Source organism: Cheilinus undulatus, linkage group 16 (assembly GCF_018320785.1).
Source record: "Cheilinus undulatus linkage group 16, ASM1832078v1, whole genome shotgun sequence".
Classification (NCBI taxonomy): Eukaryota; Metazoa; Chordata; class Actinopteri; order Labriformes; family Labridae; genus Cheilinus; species Cheilinus undulatus.
The window spans coordinates 16167585-16188175 of NC_054880.1; the positions used below are offsets into that span (position 1 = coordinate 16167585).

Genomic DNA, 20591 nt, shown 5'->3' on the forward strand with positions numbered 1-20591 from the left:
TATTCTTGATATGCATGGCTCTGTTTAACCACCTTTAAGTACAGTGGGGGGTCCCGGTCTCTGGCACCTTTATTTTGGGGGTCACGGGCTGAAAAGGTTGAGAACCCCTACTGTAGAGCATTTATGAGGTCAGGCATTTATATTGCACCAGAGGGCCTGGAGGCAATCTCCAATCCAGGTTATCCTTAAGGTCGGGGCTTGGTATGTGCCAGTCAAGATCTTCCACACCAAACTTATCAAACAATGTCTTTATAGTACTTGCTTTGTGCACTGGGGCATAGTCATGTTGGAATAGAAAAGTGCCTACCCCAAACTGTTGCCACAAAGTTGGATTGTCCAAAAGTCTTGGTTTACTGAAGCATTAAGATTGTCTTTCACTGGAGATAGGGGGCCTAGCCCAAACCCTGAAAAACAGCCCCATACTATTAGTCAGGCAGGTAATGTTTTAGGCATTAGACTTGGGGATGTGAGGCTTGCATGCAGCTACTCGGCCACGGAAACCCATTCCTTCAAGCTCCTACTGCACAGTTTTTGTGCTTACATTAATACCAGTGGATGTTCAGAACTCATATGGAATCAGCAGATCGTTGATGACTTTTACACACCAGCCGTTGACCCCGCTCTGTGATATTATTGTCTTCTGCTTCACAATTGAGTTGCTGTTGTTCCTGAGCTTTCACTTTCTGATAATATCACTGACAGCTGACTGACCGAATTTAACCTAGCGTGTGTGGCCAAATACTTTTGTCCAACAGGATGTAAACTTGGGGAAATGCATTCTTTCTGAATGATTTTTCTCAGTTACATCTTTTTGATACCCCCACAATCAAAATTCTTATAGGAATTTGTATTTTGTGAGATGGTGTAGTATTAAGTTATAGAAAGTAACTCATGTTCAGACCTGATACTGCACTAATTTCAAATAGGTATAAGCAATGAAATCCAGTTTTGTGCTCACTGGCTAAGGACAATGCACAAGAATGGCACATTTCATACTTAGTGGTCCTAATCCAGTCTTACCATGTCCAATGTTCATTTGGTGCCACATGACTCGGTTGTAGGGTTACACATGTTGGTTTAGTGGCATTGTGAATTCCCCACTGTGACCTGTACTGCATTTACACAGCTGTCCAAATACAGAGGCTTTTCACGTTAAATGACTTCCTTTCCTGTGGAAGTGTGCATGTCTGTGTCTTTGAGGTGTTCAACCTGTTGCATCACCGCTTTGCAAAGCTGCAGATAAATACTGTAACGTTTCCTGAAAGGCATTTTAGTATCTGCTACTTTCTCATCGGAAAACTTCGACTGTGTGCAAGGTTCACTCCACGCCCATGGTCCCCTGTTGTAGAGAAATGGATCCAGGAAAGTGCCTCCATGGAGAGAACCCTGCTTAACAAAAAGGACCTGATCGGCCTGGAGCTGCTGTCCGCCTATTTAGATATGCAGTCTCTTCTGTTGGGAGAAGGTGGAAATGAGAGAGCGTGAGAGACCAAAGACTTTAGAGAGGAAAAAGTTGATGCTGCAGATTAAAGAAGGTGTGTTCTGTTGGTTATTGTAAAGCTGTCAGAGAGATGAAGGGACTGTCAGATGTGTGTGCAGGAATTCCTGATCAAATAAGTTCATCGTGGGACTCACCCAGGAGAGAATCTGCTTCCAAGTCAGTTATTAGTTTTCTATTGTATGCTAAGTATGGGGAGTAATTCAGCTTGGGAGTGACAGTTTAACAGTCCCACAGACATACACTGAGGGAATTTATGGCAAGGAGACGTAATGCTAACCTACTACCCCCTGAAATTGAATAGATAGTTATTAGGCAATACTCTGCATCAGTTTAACAGAAAATAGTTTCACTAAATACATGCCTTGACTTTGCATTACATTCTGCAGCATATTTTAAATCTGTAACATGCACTAACAGAGTAACAGAGAGGTCAAGGTTATTTCCCATACAGTATAACAGCCCAAAATATTCCACTACCTCATACTTTACACAAGGTTAGAGCGAGCCCACTTGATACCATGGGGCGCTAAACAGGCTCGACTATTTCATAGTGGTTCCTGTTTCCTAATACGTCCCCAGCTTCTATATTTGTACATGTATTTTTAATAACCTTACACTAAATCTGGTATGTTGTGCACCAAAGAGGCTGGAATAGCCCCAAATATACCCAGGATATTTTGGGCTTGAGCTTAATACAGGTAGTGAATGTATGGTATTTTGGAATATACAGGAGTTAAGGGAAAGACAAATTGATTTTTCGATGCATTACACTAATTATCCATTATGTTTTAACAAGAAGTTGCCTTTAATCATTACGTGTTTTCCAAATCAAGTATCAAGAGCACTGTTGAAATTTGTGCCAAACTACTCTAAACTCGAAGCAAAATAAGATTTTAAACTGTATAAATCATGGAAATACTGTATATTTAGGGAAAGAGGATTGACACAACCCCAGGATGTCCTTGCATTTTACCAGGGGCATGGGGAAATAATCTGTTGAAAAAATAATAAGGGAGGAGTTAGAGGTGGATGTGGCAAGTGAGCATGGCCGAGGGCAGTGTTTCCCAACCATTTTTCCCTGGACCCCCCCCCCCACCCCCCCAACACACACACACACACGTACCTAAGAAAAGCAGAGCCCCCCAGGACCCAAGAGATAAGAAAAACTGCTTTATCATGGTTTTATTCAATATTTGCAAATCTAGCCTCAGAACAGATAAAGCCTCGCACCCCCCCTAAGATCCCCAGGTTGGGAACCAATGGCCTAGGGCACTGTCCAGGCGGGTCATAGGATTGCCAGAACCACTGGTCATGCTGGATGTCCCAAGGGCCTGAAAACCACTGGTGATCACCGGGCATATTACCAAGGGTGAAAAGACCCAGACAAAAAAAAAATGCTGTTGAGCTTGACCTTGGCGAGTAAGCAACACACATGTGTCGACATGTGTCACGCTCGACTCTTGCCCCGTCCCTGCCTCCAACCACTGGTTGTGGCACATGCTTTAGCACTATGCATGCCTAAAACTTTTGCACATGACTTTATATACACATTATAGTTAGTTACTCCATACCCACAGCCATCTCATACTCTCTTTGAAAAAAAAAAAAACTTGAAATTGGACTTGATATGACATGTAGCTAGAGTGGTGGAAAACATGCAGTTGCATATATAATTCTATCAGAGGAATGTAACATGAAGAAGGCAGGACAAATAAAAGGAAACATGTATTAAAGCTCAAGAAGACATAAAGAAATATTTCATACTAGGATACCAAAGACTTAACCCCCCCCCCCCCCCCCCCGTCCAGCCATGAATGGATGATGGTTTAAGCAGGTTTCCTATTGCATGTTTACAGTATATAACTATTACAGGCTCAGTTTTAAGGATTTAGTCTGTGTGAAATATTGTACTGTAGCTCTGCAGATGGAAATGTGATTCACAGGCATTCCTTACACTACACGCTCCTTCCTCTCATCGTTTGCCATCTGTAATTCCTTCATATCCTCTATTTTCTCTTTCTCTTTTCTCATATTTTCTCTACCTTGTTGATGTTGTTCCAGGTGTTCTTCATGTTCTCAATCGCAACAAAAATAAATATCTCCCCAGAGAGGTTTCATGCCACCTGTTATGTCTTCTTTCTGTCTTTATTGCTTACACCCCACACTCAGACACACTCCACTCCCCGTTTCCTCCTCCTGAAGTGTTTCCACGTCCTGACTCTCTCCTTTTCTCCTCTCATGATGTCTTTCAGGTTGTTTTTGAAAAGCCACAGTGGGACTGCAGGCAGACAGAGCAGTCTGGTGATCCACGGAGCAGACTTCAGCACCAAGGACATGGACAACGATAACTGCATGTGCAAGTGTGCGCTCATGCTGACTGGTGGTAAGTGCAGCAGACATTTTTGGCCTGTAGGAGACCTCTATCACTATCGCCTCCTGGTGAACCTATCCTGTTTGCATCAGATTTGATATTACATCCATGTTTCTTTGCTGTGATCAGGAAATATTGCAAGAACACAAATAATAATCAACAGTAGGCACAGTAATGGGCCCAGGCCTTAGTAAAACTGTTTCAGTTCAGCTTTTAGGCCAGAAAAGCTTTCACTGTCCATGGTTTAGAACCAAAAGGCTCAAGGACACAAGATTAAGCTTAGATCAGCAGTTTTTAAAGTGTGACGCAAAGCTCCCCCAGAGGACCAAGAGGACTTGAGAGGAGGCACAATGTGAGAAATCATAAGCCAGAAAAAAATGATTTGCTGAACTAACTTCTACAATGTGTGGGGGGAAATAGATAGATCTTTAACACTGGAAGAGAAGACAAGCACAACAAAAGAAAGAATAGCTATTCAAATTTACAGATTGGATTTTTCCTGGATCAGTCCTGCTAAAAGACTGGTGAAGCTAAAGGACTGGAAAATAATAACTGAGACATTTAGAACTGTAAATATCAGGGGAAGTGCAGCTTTCCTGAACTGGTCAAAAGAAATCAAGGCAGCAGATGGAGAATAATCAGTCCCATAGACACAGACTAATTGTTCCCACAGAATTAGAGGTGAGCAAAAAATGCAATGCTGGCAATAGATTTAACGCAAGAGGATAAATGAAACTTAATACTGTTAAAAGAATGATGAAAGCAGTGTGAAATTTATTTCTTTATTTTTAATTATGTAATTATTTAACTTAAGTTAAACCACTCAAATTGGGCCAACACTATGGTTTAACTTGGTCGGTTTTTGAGGCTGGTGCAGTTTACAATTAAAAATAAGATGCAGACAAAGAATGTCCCAATAATTTTATGACCTATATCTTATTTAAAAACATATTGATACTGAACATTTTTGAACATATTGACTCTGTTGCTATATTTCGCGAGTTTTCAGAACCCTGTAGCACCTCTTTTACAAAAAAATCAACCACTGACAAATCTAGTGACTTTTTCTAGCATTGCTGGAAAGTTTTTGAGACTCTGACATAAAAGGACATTTCATTCCTTACTCTTTTCACCAGCAGTGGGTGCTGCCATGGGCCCCTCTCCTGTCCCAAAGGACCCAGGGGTGGCCCATTCCTCATGCAGCAGCAGTATCTCTGCAAATAAATTGCACCTCAAAGCTTCCTTGATTGTTTTTCTATTGTCTCCTTTTGGTCTATTTAAATTGTTACTTAGGACGTATACAAAGAAAATGTGAAAAATGTTTTACCGTGACTTGTTGCAGGCTCCTAACTGAGTCATAGCGTTAAAAACAAAACCAAATTTGAGAAAATTAAACTAAAAAAGAATTGAGATAAAAAATTAAGAAATATTAAAAAAAAAAAAATGTTACTCTGCCAGAGTGTCTCTTTTAGGACACTTTTGCCACTCCCAGGCCTGAGTAAGGAGGAGGCTTGAAATTGTGACATTAAAGAAACAAGAATCGACAGAGGAAAGTACTTCTGAACATGTTTAGGGTATTTTTTTACTCTCTTTTGGTCACTCCCACTGCGTCATTCCTCTCTCCTGCAGCATCCGTTATTACATGCAAATGGACAATTATGCAAATTAGGTCACCAGTTCACAACTTCTCTGACTTTTAGGACAGCCAATAGCTACTTTTCTTACCGAGGAGTTGGCAACACTGTCAGGAGCAGGACCACACCTCTTCTTGCGTTCCTAGAAATCATATAATAACCTGCCCATCTCCTCTCCCTTTCATTCTCATATTTCGCACCCCTCCCTCCCATATCTATCTTCTATTCCTCTCTTCACCCCAACCTGTTGGGTTCTAAAAGGGTTTCGTCATGCCCGGGAGCTATTGCAGATTCCCTAAGCTCCCACAAACCATCGCCAGCAAATGTCCCCCATCACTGCTAAGAAGAATCTTTCCAAAATAACCACTTTATACACTTTATTGCCCAGCTTTACTATATATCGTGTCATGCTGAATGTCATGCTGTAGTGTATTGTATCGAATAATGTCATAATAATGTATCATATTGTTTCATGTTGAATAATGTCACATCATATTGTATAACATGGTATCATGTTGAATAATGTCACATGGTATCGCACTGTAACACAATGATATTTCACAGTAAAGATAAAATATTAATTATGGAAGCTTATATAATGTGCCCTAAAACAGATGGTTATCATCAACTGGTCCACCCTCAGGGCCAACCAACACCCCTATAGCTCTGTTTTCTGTGATATCAAGTAAACTTTAGTTGTTTTTCAGGGATGATCACTGACACAAACCAGCTTTGTTATCCCAAGATGATAAGGTAAATAAGTTGAGATTTTGTGAAAATCCACCTGCTATTACTGCAAATGGGATAAATTTAAATATATATAGACACATGTCCACTTTGGCCTTTTGTGTTCCATTTTCAGCAAAGAGTACAATTTTATTTAAAATGGAAATCATGAGTCAAACAACCAAAAAGGCCCAAGAATACAGAAGAACAATTGTTGAATATTAGTGTCCATATGGCAACAGCAAGTCAACACAATAAAGTATAATAAAACATATTTTATGAGAATTTGTTAACATGATGTAACCACTGAAACATTAATTTTCTCTGATTTTCTTCATGCCCAACCCAACTGTGTTTATTACCCTGCCATTAGTTCAGGTCATTATATCACAACAAGCTCTTGTTAGACATGCAATGGGCTAATGTGGCTACTTATATCTCTCTGCACCTCTTAGGCTTCACTCTGCCTCCCCTCCTGGTTGCTCTGTGGTTGGGAATGAACACAGTAAAAATCCCTGGGCGCGGCACCAAGTGTCAGAGAGATTTAAAATGACTTTGATTCTCCTGCTGTGTAAGTGGAGCCTGGTGACCCTCGCTGTCACCTCATGGCAGCTCGATCACTGACCTGGTCCTAATCAAGCATCTCCAAGAGCAGACTGAAAATCAGCATTACCTCTTAGGTCATGGAGATAGTTTAAAGGGAGCTGGCATCTAATCACTGGTCAACACCCCCTTCTCTCCTTGATTTACAGCCTGCCTATGGTCAGCCACAAAGAAGAGGAATTACAATGTGTAGCCTGAGTCAATGCTGGTCTTAACCCAGCTCTGTGATAGTATATACCGTATATCATGTAATTTATGTCCTGAATTCACAAGAGCACAGGCGAAATCAAATGATGTAAGTGTCTGGAATATTCAAAGACATACTTCTATGCTACATTTATGAGGATGACTACAGCATGCCGTGTTAGCAATAAGGAGGAGAACTCACACATCCTGTAATGTATATGTTTACCCAGTAACAGAGCATACAGAAGGGATAAAACTCTGACAGAAGGAGGTTGGAGGGTTCCTCTTTCATGAGACAAATCTGCACAAGCCAGGACTATTTCAAAAGAAAGACATCCCTGCTGTTTTTACAAGCCATCTTAAAATATCAGGCCGAGAAATAGAGAGTATACTGATCGTAAATCCAAAAAGATATCTGCTGTGTTCACTGAATGTTTATGTGTGTGTCTGCGGTTGTGTGGTCTGTGGTTTATCATCAAGTGAGGGATGGTAAGCTGGACACATGCTCTATTTAGCTTTGTGGTTTGAGAGAAAGAAATACCCTCGATAAATAAAACAGCAGGTTGCAAAACATGTTGTGTCATTCTATTAGCGTGGTCTATCCCACAACAGTATCAACTACAGGACTTTAAAACAAGCAATTGTTCCTAAGTGGGAGGCCTTTTTATTTTTACTGTTAAAGCAACCAAACACATCAACACATGTTGACCTTATCGAATCAGCACTGGCATGTTTCATGTGTCATTCAAAACACAGTTGATGACAAATATTTACAACCATGACAAAATGTAGGCCAGATATTGACCCGCCTGTTGGGAAACATCGGGCCCAAACATCAGGAAAAATAATCGCTCCCGTTGTGTGATGTAAACAACAGTAAGTCCCAAGTAGCCCCAGGACCTTGATTCAATAAGATGAACATATCAGAATTTCAGGTTTGTCATCCTGTCCTGGCCTAACTGGACTTGACAGGGTGCTAACTGGAAGCGACCAAAAGGATACTATTGGGTTGATTTGTTTATTAGAAAATTGGGGTCATTTTTAATCTGGGCTAACTCCCTTTATAAGTTCTCACATTTGTTCCTCAAATGCTGTTTAGGGTATAATACGATACTGAACAGTATTGTATGATACTGTTTGACACATACAGTAGGATATGACACAGTAAGTTACGATACAATACAGTACAATATGATGCACTATAATACAGTTGAAACAATATAATACAATATGATACTACACTGCAAGCACTAAAAGCGATACGATATTAGCGATGGGGTGGGAATAACACAAAGCCCCACAATATGATGTAACAACGATACTTAGGTAATGATTCAGTATTATCGTATTTCAACCATTTTGCAATACACTGAGCATTGCGATACCATATATTGCGTTGCGTCTATACCATTTTTTCAGCTGATTAGCTTATTTAGTACCAGTCTTGTATGCTCGTAGTTCCGCAGGGTTATATTTTCATGCGGCACTCCTTACAAACCTCATGTGTACTAGATTTTAGTGGTCACATACAACACTAAGTAATTTGTACAAGCTACAAGTAGCCCAAAATAAAGCAGCTCGTGTAGCTCTGAATTGTCCATATAGAACGAGTGGAACATCAATGCATAATCAACTAATCTGGTTAAATGTCAAAAGTAAATGACATTACTCGCTTGTATCTTTCATAAAAAATATTATTATAAATGAAATCCCAGAAGTACTTTATAATAAATTAACATTCTTTTCTGATGAACATCAGTGCTGTACTCAGCAGGCACCAGAGGGTAGATTTCGGCTGCCTTCGTGCAGAACAAATGTGATAAAAGGAATGGTTCATTACAGAGCAATGGTGGCATGGAATTTATTACCAAGCTTTTTGTTTTGTTTTTTTGTTTTTTGGGGAGCATTTTTGTGCCTTTGTTTGATAGAGGAGGATAGTGGCTAGAGTTGGAAACAGGGATGAGAGTGGGGTAGAGACATGCGGTAAAGGGCCTCATGCTGGATTCGAGCCCAGGCGCGCCTTAACCCCTCGGCCACCTGCGCCCCTATTATCAAACTTTTTAATCTCAAATAGTAACAGAAGTTGCTTTAACAAAATTTTTAAATGTGTTTGTTTACATATGGGATTCCTTGAAGACAATTATGTTAAGTGCTTCACACTGGTGATTTGAGTTATCTTGTGATCCCAAAAGGTAAGGAGAGTTCTGTTTGTTGTCTCTCCACTTTTCTTTTTCTATTTTTATTCATCTATTGGTTTATTTTTCTGTTTTCTATAACAGCTTTAGAGCAACCAGGTTTGAGAACCATTTCATTCAAGTATTAATGGCATATTTGGTTGCTATTGGCAGCAGCTGTGTTTTGTATTTGACATTCAAGGAGGTCATTTTCCATGCCATGTTGTGTATGAGTCTTGTGATGAAGCAGCAATCAATGTGAAATTGGATGGAACATCTCTCTTGATCGCTGACAGGTCTGGTGAAAAGTCATACGCACTGATGAGGTAGTATTTAGGTGGAGGAGAGAGAGAGGAGTGCTGCCATTTGTCACGGAGAAAGTGACACATGCCATGCCTCACATATGTTCTGTAAGTGAGTGTATCAGTGAGAGCGTGTTCACTAGTTCAGACCGGAGAGTTGACACATTACTAGGATGGAGGAGATGTTATATTGGGAATGGTATGTAAAATATGTAATATCAGTTTGAATAATAAAAATAACTATTACAGCTCTGTTTGTTTCGGAGCTTAGGAAGAGGGAAAATAGCCTGTTTAAAGCTCCTGTGAGGATTTTTAACTGGCTGAAATCCCTGTTGGAAGGTGGAAGGGAAAATAATGAGCTGGAGGCTGTAAAACAGGTTATCTTTTTCATTTTCTATGTCAACTATATCAAATGAGTGATACTTTACAGCGGTGTTTCTCAGCTTGCCGTTGGGACCCAAACGTGGGTCACAGAGCTGTTTTCAGTGGGTCATAAATTTTTAATAAGAGCAGTCAAGTCTATTAATTTCACTTCAGAAACCCACACACAGTTCCGTGTAAAAGACAGCTTTTCTGAATGTACCTTGGTAGAATTATCCTGTCTGTCTTGGACAGATGTCAACATTCATTTTTTGATATATTTTTTGTACCTTGTTTATTTTCTTTTTTTTTTTTTTTTTTAAATTGCGGATAAATCATTTTTTCACTATAAATACATGGAGACTCTAATCTATTTTTAAACGAGTAGCACCACCAGGCAAGGAAAGAAATTGGGGTTTTGGTTGATTGTGATTAGCTTTTATTTGAAATTCTTTTGTAGTTTTTCATAGCCAAGGACCTAGGATTGGAGGGGAAATTTATTATGAGGTGCTAAATCTTTTAAGAACTACAACTACAGTTCAAAAACAAACTCAAAACAGAGAAAACAAATTCTTGGCTAATTTTATAACTTTACTGTAAGTTTCTATATCCACCTTTTCTCTAAATACCAGACGTTCCTGAAGCTAATAATGCAATGTGTCATTTGGAGTAGAATAAAGGTCCCCATGCCATTGCACCAAAGCTTCTGCACATGCATGCTTTACTTTAAATAGACAGAGGTATCGAAAGTGTTCAGCAACAGGTACTGGTATGCCAATGAACCCTGTGACAGTGACACATTGAGCAGATAGCAGTGAAATGGTGTTTGAGCCAGAGCCATGGCCCTGTTGGAAGGGCCATAGGAAACTTTAGACCTTTAGCAAGGACGAAGAGGTTACTTGTCCAGTATTTATCAAGCCTCTTTAGAAACAGTACATGGCATGGAATAAATGATATGTCTTTATGATCTTTGTGTTTATATTGTCTGTATTCTGTCCCCAGGTTGGTGGTTTGATGCCTGCGGCCCGTCCAACCTTAACGGCATGTACTTCACTCAAGGACAACACGTAGGGAAGTTGAATGGTATCAAGTGGCACTACTTCAAGGGTCCCAGCTACTCGCTACGAGCCACCGTCATGATGATCCGCCCCTTGGACTTCTCCTAGTCTCTTTGAACTTGTGAACTCGTAGCATCCAAAGGGCTACGTATGTAGCACATTAGAGGGACGCTTCCCATTTTATCCTGGTGTCTCATCTCAATTTGCTGGCCACAGGAGTCGTCCTTATAAATCATTTTGATCAACGTGGTTCTTCCCCCAGAGCAACTGAGCTGCTGCTGTTGCCGCATTATAACCTTTCCCCTCATTGGACTGAAAAAGACTCATGAAGCAGAGGGGGGGGGGACAGAGCAAAGACAGGATCCACATGAACTGATTTTTGTTCCCAAGCAGATTCATAAACTTGACCTTGTGTGAGGATGAATACTTTGAGGTGTGCTTTTTTACACCTGAAGTTTGAGCACATATAATGCTTTCAGATCTGCTTGTAGGAGAATTTAAACTCATAAAGCAACACGTTCCTTATTCTGGGGACCTGCGTTGTCAAAATATGGAGGGCTTGAACTCTTCTGAATGGAAAGTGGCTATCAAAGAGCAGAATGGACTCTTAAACTGCAGGACAGAATGTATCTTAGAGGAGAGTTGCGGCTTTTTATTGAAGTATCGCTCCAAAAATGCAGCCCATTAATATTCTGATTGTAGTACTATTTTTGTTATGATAGCTGTATACCCAAAGTAAGATGAAATTGTCTTTTGTACTGTACAGCATGTACTGAATATCTGTCCGCTTAATGTTTCAAACACACACTCACTGGTTTCAAAGGTGACCTTGTAATTGGAGTGATTTGTAATAGTTTCAGGGTCACTCGCAGTATTTGCTGGCTGCAGGGTTCAAGACGTGAAGTTGTTATTGGATTAGGTTCTGGACTGAATTCTTTCTTATTGGCTGACAAATAGCTAATAACATGCCAAGGTTTAGGTAATAAGTGATCACCTTACTTCTGCTGAATATGAAAAACAAAGATATTAATGCAGATGCAGCAAGTGATACTCAACAGTTACAGCACATAGGTGAAGAAATGCATGTCAAACATCTAATGCTTCTTTTCTAAACCACATAGTTTAGTTAAGGGTGTTGTACTAAATGTACAAAAAGATGTTAACTAAAAGTTTTGTCCATTATGCACTATTTTATGGTGGCCAACAAGGGTAAACATGCTGCAAAAGGCAAATAGTTTTTCATATGGAGCTGGAAATTCATAAAATAATGTGTGAAGAAGATCCCTCAAAGCTCTCTTGAGATGAACAAAAAAAGGAAGAACATAAGGCCCAATGATCCTTAGCAGTGACTCTCAATGTTTGATTAGTCTTTTCTTGAGTGAGAAGGGGCACTTTGCAAGTGTTTAGGAAATTTCCCCAACCATTTTTGAGCTATTGCAATCATAATCAAAGGATGAACATGTGCCCCAGTGATCTTAACTATATATTCAATAATGCATTCATGACATAGGGGTCAGTATGAGGCCAAATTACCTTAGACAATGTCCTTGAAATGTATTCTGTGTATCCTTGAGTCAGAGCAGACATATTTGTAATTTTGAAGGAATCCCTCATGCCATTCTTGAGATATTGTTTTCACAAGCAAGGGATGAGCACTGGGCCCCAGTGACCTTGAATTTGAACCTAGGATCTTCAAAATCTGATATAGATATGCTTGAGTCAGACGAGATATTTGTGCAAATTTTGAAGAGATCCCCTCAAAGCTTTATGGAGAATTTGGTTTCACAAGCATGGGGTGAACATGGGGCCCAAGGATCCTGACCATTGACTTTCAATGTTTGATCTGTTTATCCTTGAGTGAGAGGGGGCATTTTTACAAGTTTCCTCCAACCATTTTTGACTATTGCAGTCATGAGCAAGGGATGAACAAAAAGCCTAATGATGCTGACCAATAACTTTCAATATTTGATGAGTCTTTTCTTGATTAAGAGGGGGTGTTTATTGCAAATTTAAAGGCAATTCCTCCAACCATTTTTAGCCATCACATGTATAAGCAAGGGGTGAGCAAATGGCTCAATGATCCAACCAATGACATTTTAGGATTGATCAATCTATTTCTGTGTGAAGGGGGGCATTTTTGCAAGTTTTAAGGAAATTCTTCCAGCCATTTTTTTAGCTATCGGAATTACATGCAAGGGGTGAACATGGGGCCCAATGATCCTAACCAATGGCATTCAATGTTTGATCAGTCTATACTTGAGTGAGAGGGGGCATTTTTGCAAGTTTGAAGGAAATTTCTCCAGCCGTTTCTGAGCTATTGCAATCATAAGAAAATGATGAACATGTGTCCCAATGATCTTGACCAGATACTTTAAACATTTGATCAGTCTATCCCTAAGTGAGAGTGGCCATTTTTGAGATACTGCTACTACTTCACAAGCAACAGATGAACATTGCCCATGGGATGGCCTAGTGACCTTTAACTTGACCCATGACATCCAAAATTGCATCAATTCATCCTTGAGTCATTGTAGGCAGCTGTGGGAAGTTTGAAGAAAATCCCTCAATGTGTTTTTGATGGTTTGGATTTACAAATATGGGATGAACATGAGGCCCAATGACCTTGATATTTGACTTTTGGCCCTCAAAATCTAATCACTTCATCCTTTAGCCAGAGGGGACAGCTTGCATAAGGCCTGATATCCTTGACCAAATTCGCTAAAATCTAATGAGTCCATTTGTAATGAATGGACATATATGCAAAGTTCACATAAGCCAGTCAGTATTCCTTGAGATATCCCATTCACAAGTGAATGATGAACATGAGGCCTATTATCTGTAACTTTTGACAAGTACCCTGTAAAATTAAATTAGGCCATACTACAATCCCATTGTTTTTGTAGGTTTTGAAGATTTAGTTGAAGATATAGATGAAGATGAAGTCCTGTTGTACGTCTGCTTGTCTGTTTTGAATTTTCATTGCTTCCAAATGCACCTCATTTGTTTTTCTAGACGTCTTTTGGACTGTTGCAGGATGTTTGCCCTTGTGGGACACCATACAAGACTAAAAATGATGAGATGTGTCTGAAATGATCTGTATCTGTAGCGTACATTGTAAACCTTCTTTTTTTCAAATACTGACCTCTTAACTTTATGCAAAGAGCAGATGAGTAACACAAATTTCATCCAAACTATATTTCTCAGACATCTAAATGACACAGCTTTAATATTCGGCCAGTTTCTGTTTCCCATCACTGCAGCTTTCAGAAAAAAAGGAGCTGGGATCTGATATGAAGCATGAAATTAATGATTCCACCAAGTGATCCGTGTGAACGCATATTTCATAATTTCCATCTTACAACAACACAATCTACAGCGATCTATTTACTGAAGGTACATGTGGAAGGAAGATAAAGTGTATCTGGAACTTGTAAAACTACAACTGACATGTTTATTAGCATAGTTAAAATTGTATAATTTAAAGTGTGTGTGTATGTGGAGCGGCTTTCCTGAGGAAAGCTCTTCTTTTTTTACTCTGCCAGGAGTACAGTGGTGAGCATAAAACATAGAAGTTAAGATAATAACCCTGGAGAAATGTGCCTTTGAAAACTCTGCTTTTACCTCATTAAATTCCAGATTTGCAGATTTATTTAAACATCTTTTCTTAACATGTGGCCGATGTTGTGTTGCTAGATTAAATAAAGGAGCATGTGATGCACTCATGTTTTCAATCTGTGTCCAGGCTGCACCTTTTTACACCAGATTAATGTGATGATAGATGAGGGTTTCAAGTCAGGCTTCCCCGAGTTTGGCTCTTGTTCCTTCTTCCTATAATCCGACATGCTTTCACTTCAGAAAGCTTCCTTTCGTGATAACATCTTCAGTGTTGTATGTAGTGTGTGTCATGCAAAGGAGCTTACTGCACAGAAAGACATGAGATAAATCCTACAGATAAACAGACATGATTCCTTGGCTTTTTTGAGTACCAAACCAGATGGTGCAAACAAAAAGGACTCCATCTCTGCCAAGGCAGTGTAGAAGCTACACTGCAAAATGTAAAACTTGCTCAGGACAGGCCTATTTTTCCCATATAACATTCATTAAAACTCACAACCAAACAAATCTAAGTAACTTCCTTTTACAGGAAACAACAGCCAAATAAAGCCTGTATTGCATGTTATGTGCAAAATATCAAGCAAAATTTACTTGTAAAGTGTTAAAAAAAAAAAAAAATGGAGAGCAACTACCAAACCTTATTTAACTCCATTGTCTAATCAAATTTGCACATCTCATTAAAGGACAAAATGTTGTAGTTTGGTATTGTTGATGTGGAGTTGTATGTATGAAGTATTTGTTATTTGTTAATGGAAAGCCAATAAAAAAGTGAAAAAAGAATAAAATGATTTGCAGTTCTAATAAACCCATATTTTTTCACAATATAACATAAACAACATATAGGATGTTGAAACTGGGACCATTTAATGAAAAATATCAGCTCATTTTTAATTAGATGGTAGCAACATATCCCGACAGGACCATGTTTACCATCCTGTTGCATCCCCTTTTCTTTAGACAACAGTCTGTAAGTGAAGTGAGACGAGTAGTTGTTGGAGTTTTAGGAGATGTTTTTCTCCCCAGATTCTAGCTGCTCAAGAATTCTGTGTCTTCCTTGCCAGTTTTTTTCATAGGCACTAATGCAGCCATACCATCAGAGATGTACGCTTTTGAACCGTACACTGTTAACAAGCTGGATGGTCCCATTTCCACTCTCAACAGGACACAGCATCCGTGGTTTCCAAGAAGAATTTCAAAATTTAATTCCACTGACCACAGAACAGTTTTCCATTTTGCCTCAGGCCATTTTAAGCTTCGGCTTATTTTAAATAAGCATTCTCGAAGTGTTCCTGAGTGAGTGATTTTATACCTGTTTTTTAGTGCAGTGCTGCCTGAGTGCCAGAAGATCACAGGCATCCAAGACTGAACCTGCCCTGTTCCTTATGCACAGAGATTTCTCCAGATTCTCTGAATCTTTTTGATAATATTATGTACCGTAGATGGTGGGATATTCAAAGCCTTCACAACTTTACCATGAGGAACATTTTCTTAATTGTTCTATAACATTTAGACAGTTTTTTGCAGATTGGGCAACTTATGCCCATTTTTTCTTCGTAGAGACTCTACCTCTCTAAAAAGTTTCTTTTGTACTCAGTCATGTTACTGCCATTTTGCTATTAACCTAGTTAGTTGCAAAATGCTCCTCCAGCTGTGTTTTTATTAATACCACTTGATTTTCAAGCTGTTTGTTTCCCTGTCCCCAACTTTTTTTGAGATGTGTTGCTGTTATCAAATTAGAAAATGAGCAAATATTTTTTATGAAATGATAACATTTTCAAAATCTGTTCTGTTGTTTATGTTCTATTGTCAATAAAATATGGGTTTATGAGATTTGCAAATCATTGCATTCTGTTTTCATTTTACATTTTTCACAGTCCCCCAACTTTTTTTGGAATTGGGGTTGTATTTTTGCCACAGGAGATGCTAGTCAGTCTTTAAGGAAAGACCAGCCAGGCTGTCTGCAAGAACCTAAGCCCTATTGTTTTGATTAGAAATTAAAGAATACACTAGATTTGTATCTTTTGCAGTGTATTGTCTTGGTTGGTGACTGGCCGTGGCAATGACAGATTGCTTAAGTGTCATATGGTGCTGTCAGGACCCGTAGTGTCTCTCCATAGTTGACATTCCTGGGCCTAATCAGAGGTTAAACAAATTACTGCAGCCTGCAAACCGCTGCGTGTCCTTCAGCGCCCGCACTGACCCGACACCACGCCTGGAATGTGTTCTTTAGAGAGTCTGAAGTGTGAAGAGGGTTCACACAAACTGGCAAACACCTGTGAGGGTCTTAAGAGTTGTCCTTTGTTGCTGCAAGGACAGGGGGGTGTAGAAACCACTTTTAAACTTGGGGGTAAAGTTTTGTCTCCACTGGACACCAAATCAGCATTTCACTTGTCTTCTCCACACGTACGCGCGTATGCTACAAACTCCTCACATCCACAGCCGGCTCACTCTGCTGAAAACGGATCCTTTCCTGTGAACTAAGGAAGAGCTGAGGGAAGGGAGAGGACAATGAGACCCCCAGAGGGAGGTGGAGGTCCAAGCTGCATGAAGAGGGACAGAGTTGGACCATAACCAGATCAGATATTACAGAGTACAGAACCTGCGGTATGAAGAGAGGACCATTGAAACCTCTAGAGACCACCTGCTCACACTGAAATGAATAAAAGCATGGAGAAAGGAAGTAAAAGTAAAAATAGAACATCTGTATCAGTTAAAAGGTGACCACGAGTCTCAATTTGACCAGAACGGCGCTTTTTCAACCTCCATGTCCTGAACTTTGATAAGTTTCTATAAAAAGTCTATGTCCCAGTTTTGAACAGCCATTGTTTGGATTGAAATATAACCCCAATTCCCAAAAAGTTGGGGCACTGTGTAAAATGTAAATAAAAAAAGAATGAATGATGATTTGAAAATCTCCTTAATCTCCTTATTTTATTTATTTATAGGGACATGTCCACGTTTACCATGGTTTAGCACCCCCCACGTCTTTTGACAACAGTCTGTCAACATCGTGGAAGTGCAGAGACCAGCTGCTGGAGTTTATGGGAGAAAGAATGAGATTGGGTTTTATCTAAGTTTAGTCAGTAGGTGGCAGCATGTTCCTGTATGACTGTTCTGTGGTCGGCAGGTATAACAAAAGAAGAGCATTTGCGGGAAAAGTGGCACTAAACCTGTGGCTCCTTTCCCATATGTCCCAGTTTTTTATTCCATCCTCCTCTCTGATTTAAGGCAAAAAAAGCAGCACTTATGCACTTTCCCCCCTTCATTATGCTGATGACTGGGCTTTGACTGAGCTATTTGGCATTTTTGACACAAAAAAAACATCTCTTTAATGTCAAAGTGAAAACAGATTTCTCCAAAGTAATATCAACTCAATAAAAATGTTAAATAAGTGACTGCGTAAATATTCATCCCCTTCATGTCAGTATTTACTAGATGCACCTTTGGCTACAAACAGCACTGAGTCAGTGGGGATAGGTCTCTATTGGATTGAGGTCTTGGCTTTGACCCAGAACATTCACCTTGCTGTCTTTAAACCATTTCTGTGTAGCTTCCACTGTATGCTTCAGGTCATTTTCTTACTGGGAAATCAATCTTCTCCTAAGCAGCAGTTCTCTTGCAGACTTAATAAGACTGTCCACCAGGATTTTCCTCTATTTTGCCACACTGATTGTACCCTCTACCTTTACAAGCCTTCCAGGGCCTACTACTGAGAAGCATCCCCACAACATGATGCTGCCACCACCATGCTCCACAGTGGGGATGGTGTGTTAGTGGTGATTTGTGGTGTTTGGTGTCCGCCAAATGTACAGCTCCATTTTGGTGCTCCCCATTTCACTAAGATTACAAGAACCAATTGGCTGGACCTCTGTTGAAGTGGGTCGGTCACTTTAAAGAGGGGGAATGTTAATGCTGGTTTCCATATTTTTTGTTAAAAAAGCTCAGTCTTATTGACCATGATTGATTTCTAAAACCATTAAAAGGGTAAAACACTCAATGGGGTGAATACTTTTCATAGGCACTGTAACTACATGGCCAGCCGGCACCCCTTGCAAGGTTAGAAGAAGGCCTTGAGTTTTGGCTTTCTTTGGCATTGAAATCATTTAAGCTGTGATTAAATTCACTCATAAACTCAAAGCTGAAATCATTACGGTAAATGCTGACATCAGTCTTTTTAATCCAAGTCCTTCTTTTAGTTACGTACCCAATAATCCTACTTCATCTGTGTGGTCTTTGCACAATTATTAATGCATTGTTCCTAATTTTACTTCAATTATGCAGGGCTTTAAATCAAGACAAGGCAGTTCTGAAATCTAAAGTAATATTTTATCTTATAATTGATATCTAAACACAACTAGACGCCAACATTTCTGTACTATCTTATTAATTTTTGCGAGAATTGTTGCAACCAATTGGTTCATATTGGTTATCAAAGCAAACACTTTTTTGATCCAGCTGGTGAAAGATAAGCCTTGAGATTATTTTTATGGTAATTAAAAAGCCATTCTGGATTGTGTAATGCTGGTTTTGAGCAGAAAAGGCCTGCGGTTTAGGAAAATAAATGGTAGAATGAGAATGTAAACGTGACTTTAGGCGGGGGACTCCCTCATCTAGACGAATTGAAAGGGAGCTGGATGTGATTGATGGTGTGTGGGAGTAAGAATGACACTCGGTGTACACAGAGGGTGTGAAGCAAAGATAGGCTGCAGGCCCCAGCAGGAGCCATTCAAACTGATAATAACATGACGGCTTCTTAAAGGGCTTAAAAGTGTCCGCTGTTAATTTACCATCTCTTTGGATGTAAGAAAAGCCTGAAATTTGCTAATATGGATCCCAAAGAGGCTTTCAATCATGTTCAGACATCCTGGGAAGCCAAAGCAAAAGAGCTTTAATGCATTCAATGAAGTGTTAGTTCAGTTCTTTATTCCAGTGACTATTTTTATGCTGGAAAATAGCACAAACACATGAGAAATCAGTACGCATGGCATGCTAAGTTGAATATAAAAAGGATGGATGACTTAGTATGCAGGTCTAATCATGGGGTTTTGATTAAAGTGCTCAGTGTCTGTGATAATATAAGAGTTGATGTAACAAGTGAGAAGTGTGTGGCCAGTTATTGCTCCAGAGTCTGCAGCGGTCAGAAGTAATGAAGTGTGATTTCTGACTGACGCGACGCAGGCCAAAGGCAACATGTTTTTACAAGATCTCTGGTAACCAGATCATGTCTCAATACAAACAGTCCATGTGTTTGACTAATGCATTCAATATCACTACAGCAGAGGATCAAATGTGGTAAATCATGATGGATGCTCTTGAAATCTACCTAATTTGTCTGTGTTACCAGCACTTCAAGTGTTTTCATGCAAAATTTGGAATATTTTTCCTGCTCTTTATTTTTCTAGCTTTAATTCCTGCTGTAATGTTTTGCAATTGTAAGATGCTGAAATTTAAAAGGTTAGCAGGGTCACGTCTGGTTTGTACCTGGATTAGAGACCGCCAGGGAGTACCAGCTGCTGCATGGTTACATGGCAGCTTGATGGTGCATGCAAAAATGCTCCTTATTGAACCTGGTGGCCTGTTTGGATATTTGTGGATTTAAATGTGTGTTCTTCCCTACCTACTTGCATTTCCCTCCTAGGATCAAAAGACAAAGCTGAGGACTCCAACTATGTTTGAGTAGTGGTGTGAATGTGCATCTCTATGTTTTTTTTGTCCATGTGTTGGCTTACAGATAGAGATGGCCTGGAGATTTGTCCACGTTGTACAGTCCCAAATCATCCAAGTTTGAGCCTTTGCCCTCTGTTGTCGTTTTAGGGCTCCCGTGTGGAAAACTAAAAAAACTCCAGGTCTCATTTATTCCTAGTGTAATGTATTTATTTAATGGCAACTGTAGCCCTTATTTTACTCTTCTTCTTTTTACACTGTTATTGCTCTTTTGTGAGCTTCTCATTGTACTTTGTATTATGTTTTCCTATGTTGTCTTTTTGTGTGTTTTTGCTGCAATACTAATTTCCACAAGTGGGACAATATAGAGAATGAGAATTAAAATCAGGATGGATGA

The 20591-nt window shown here is 39.6% G+C and overlaps 1 protein-coding gene across 2 annotated transcripts in view; it reads left to right on the top strand.

Annotated features, from left to right (window-relative positions):
- angpt1 (angiopoietin 1) overlaps positions 1 to 16268 on the top strand; it is a 103400-nt gene extending 87132 nt beyond the window's left edge. For both annotated transcript variants that reach the window (XM_041809591.1, XM_041809592.1), the window contains exons 8-9: positions 3754 to 3884; positions 10860 to 16268. In XM_041809591.1, the coding sequence (XP_041665525.1) occupies positions 3754 to 3884; positions 10860 to 11023 (295 nt within the window). In that variant the 3' untranslated portion in view covers positions 11024 to 16268. The remainder of the gene's footprint in view (positions 1 to 3753; positions 3885 to 10859) is intronic.
- Positions 16269 to 20591: the final 4323 nt, after the last annotated feature.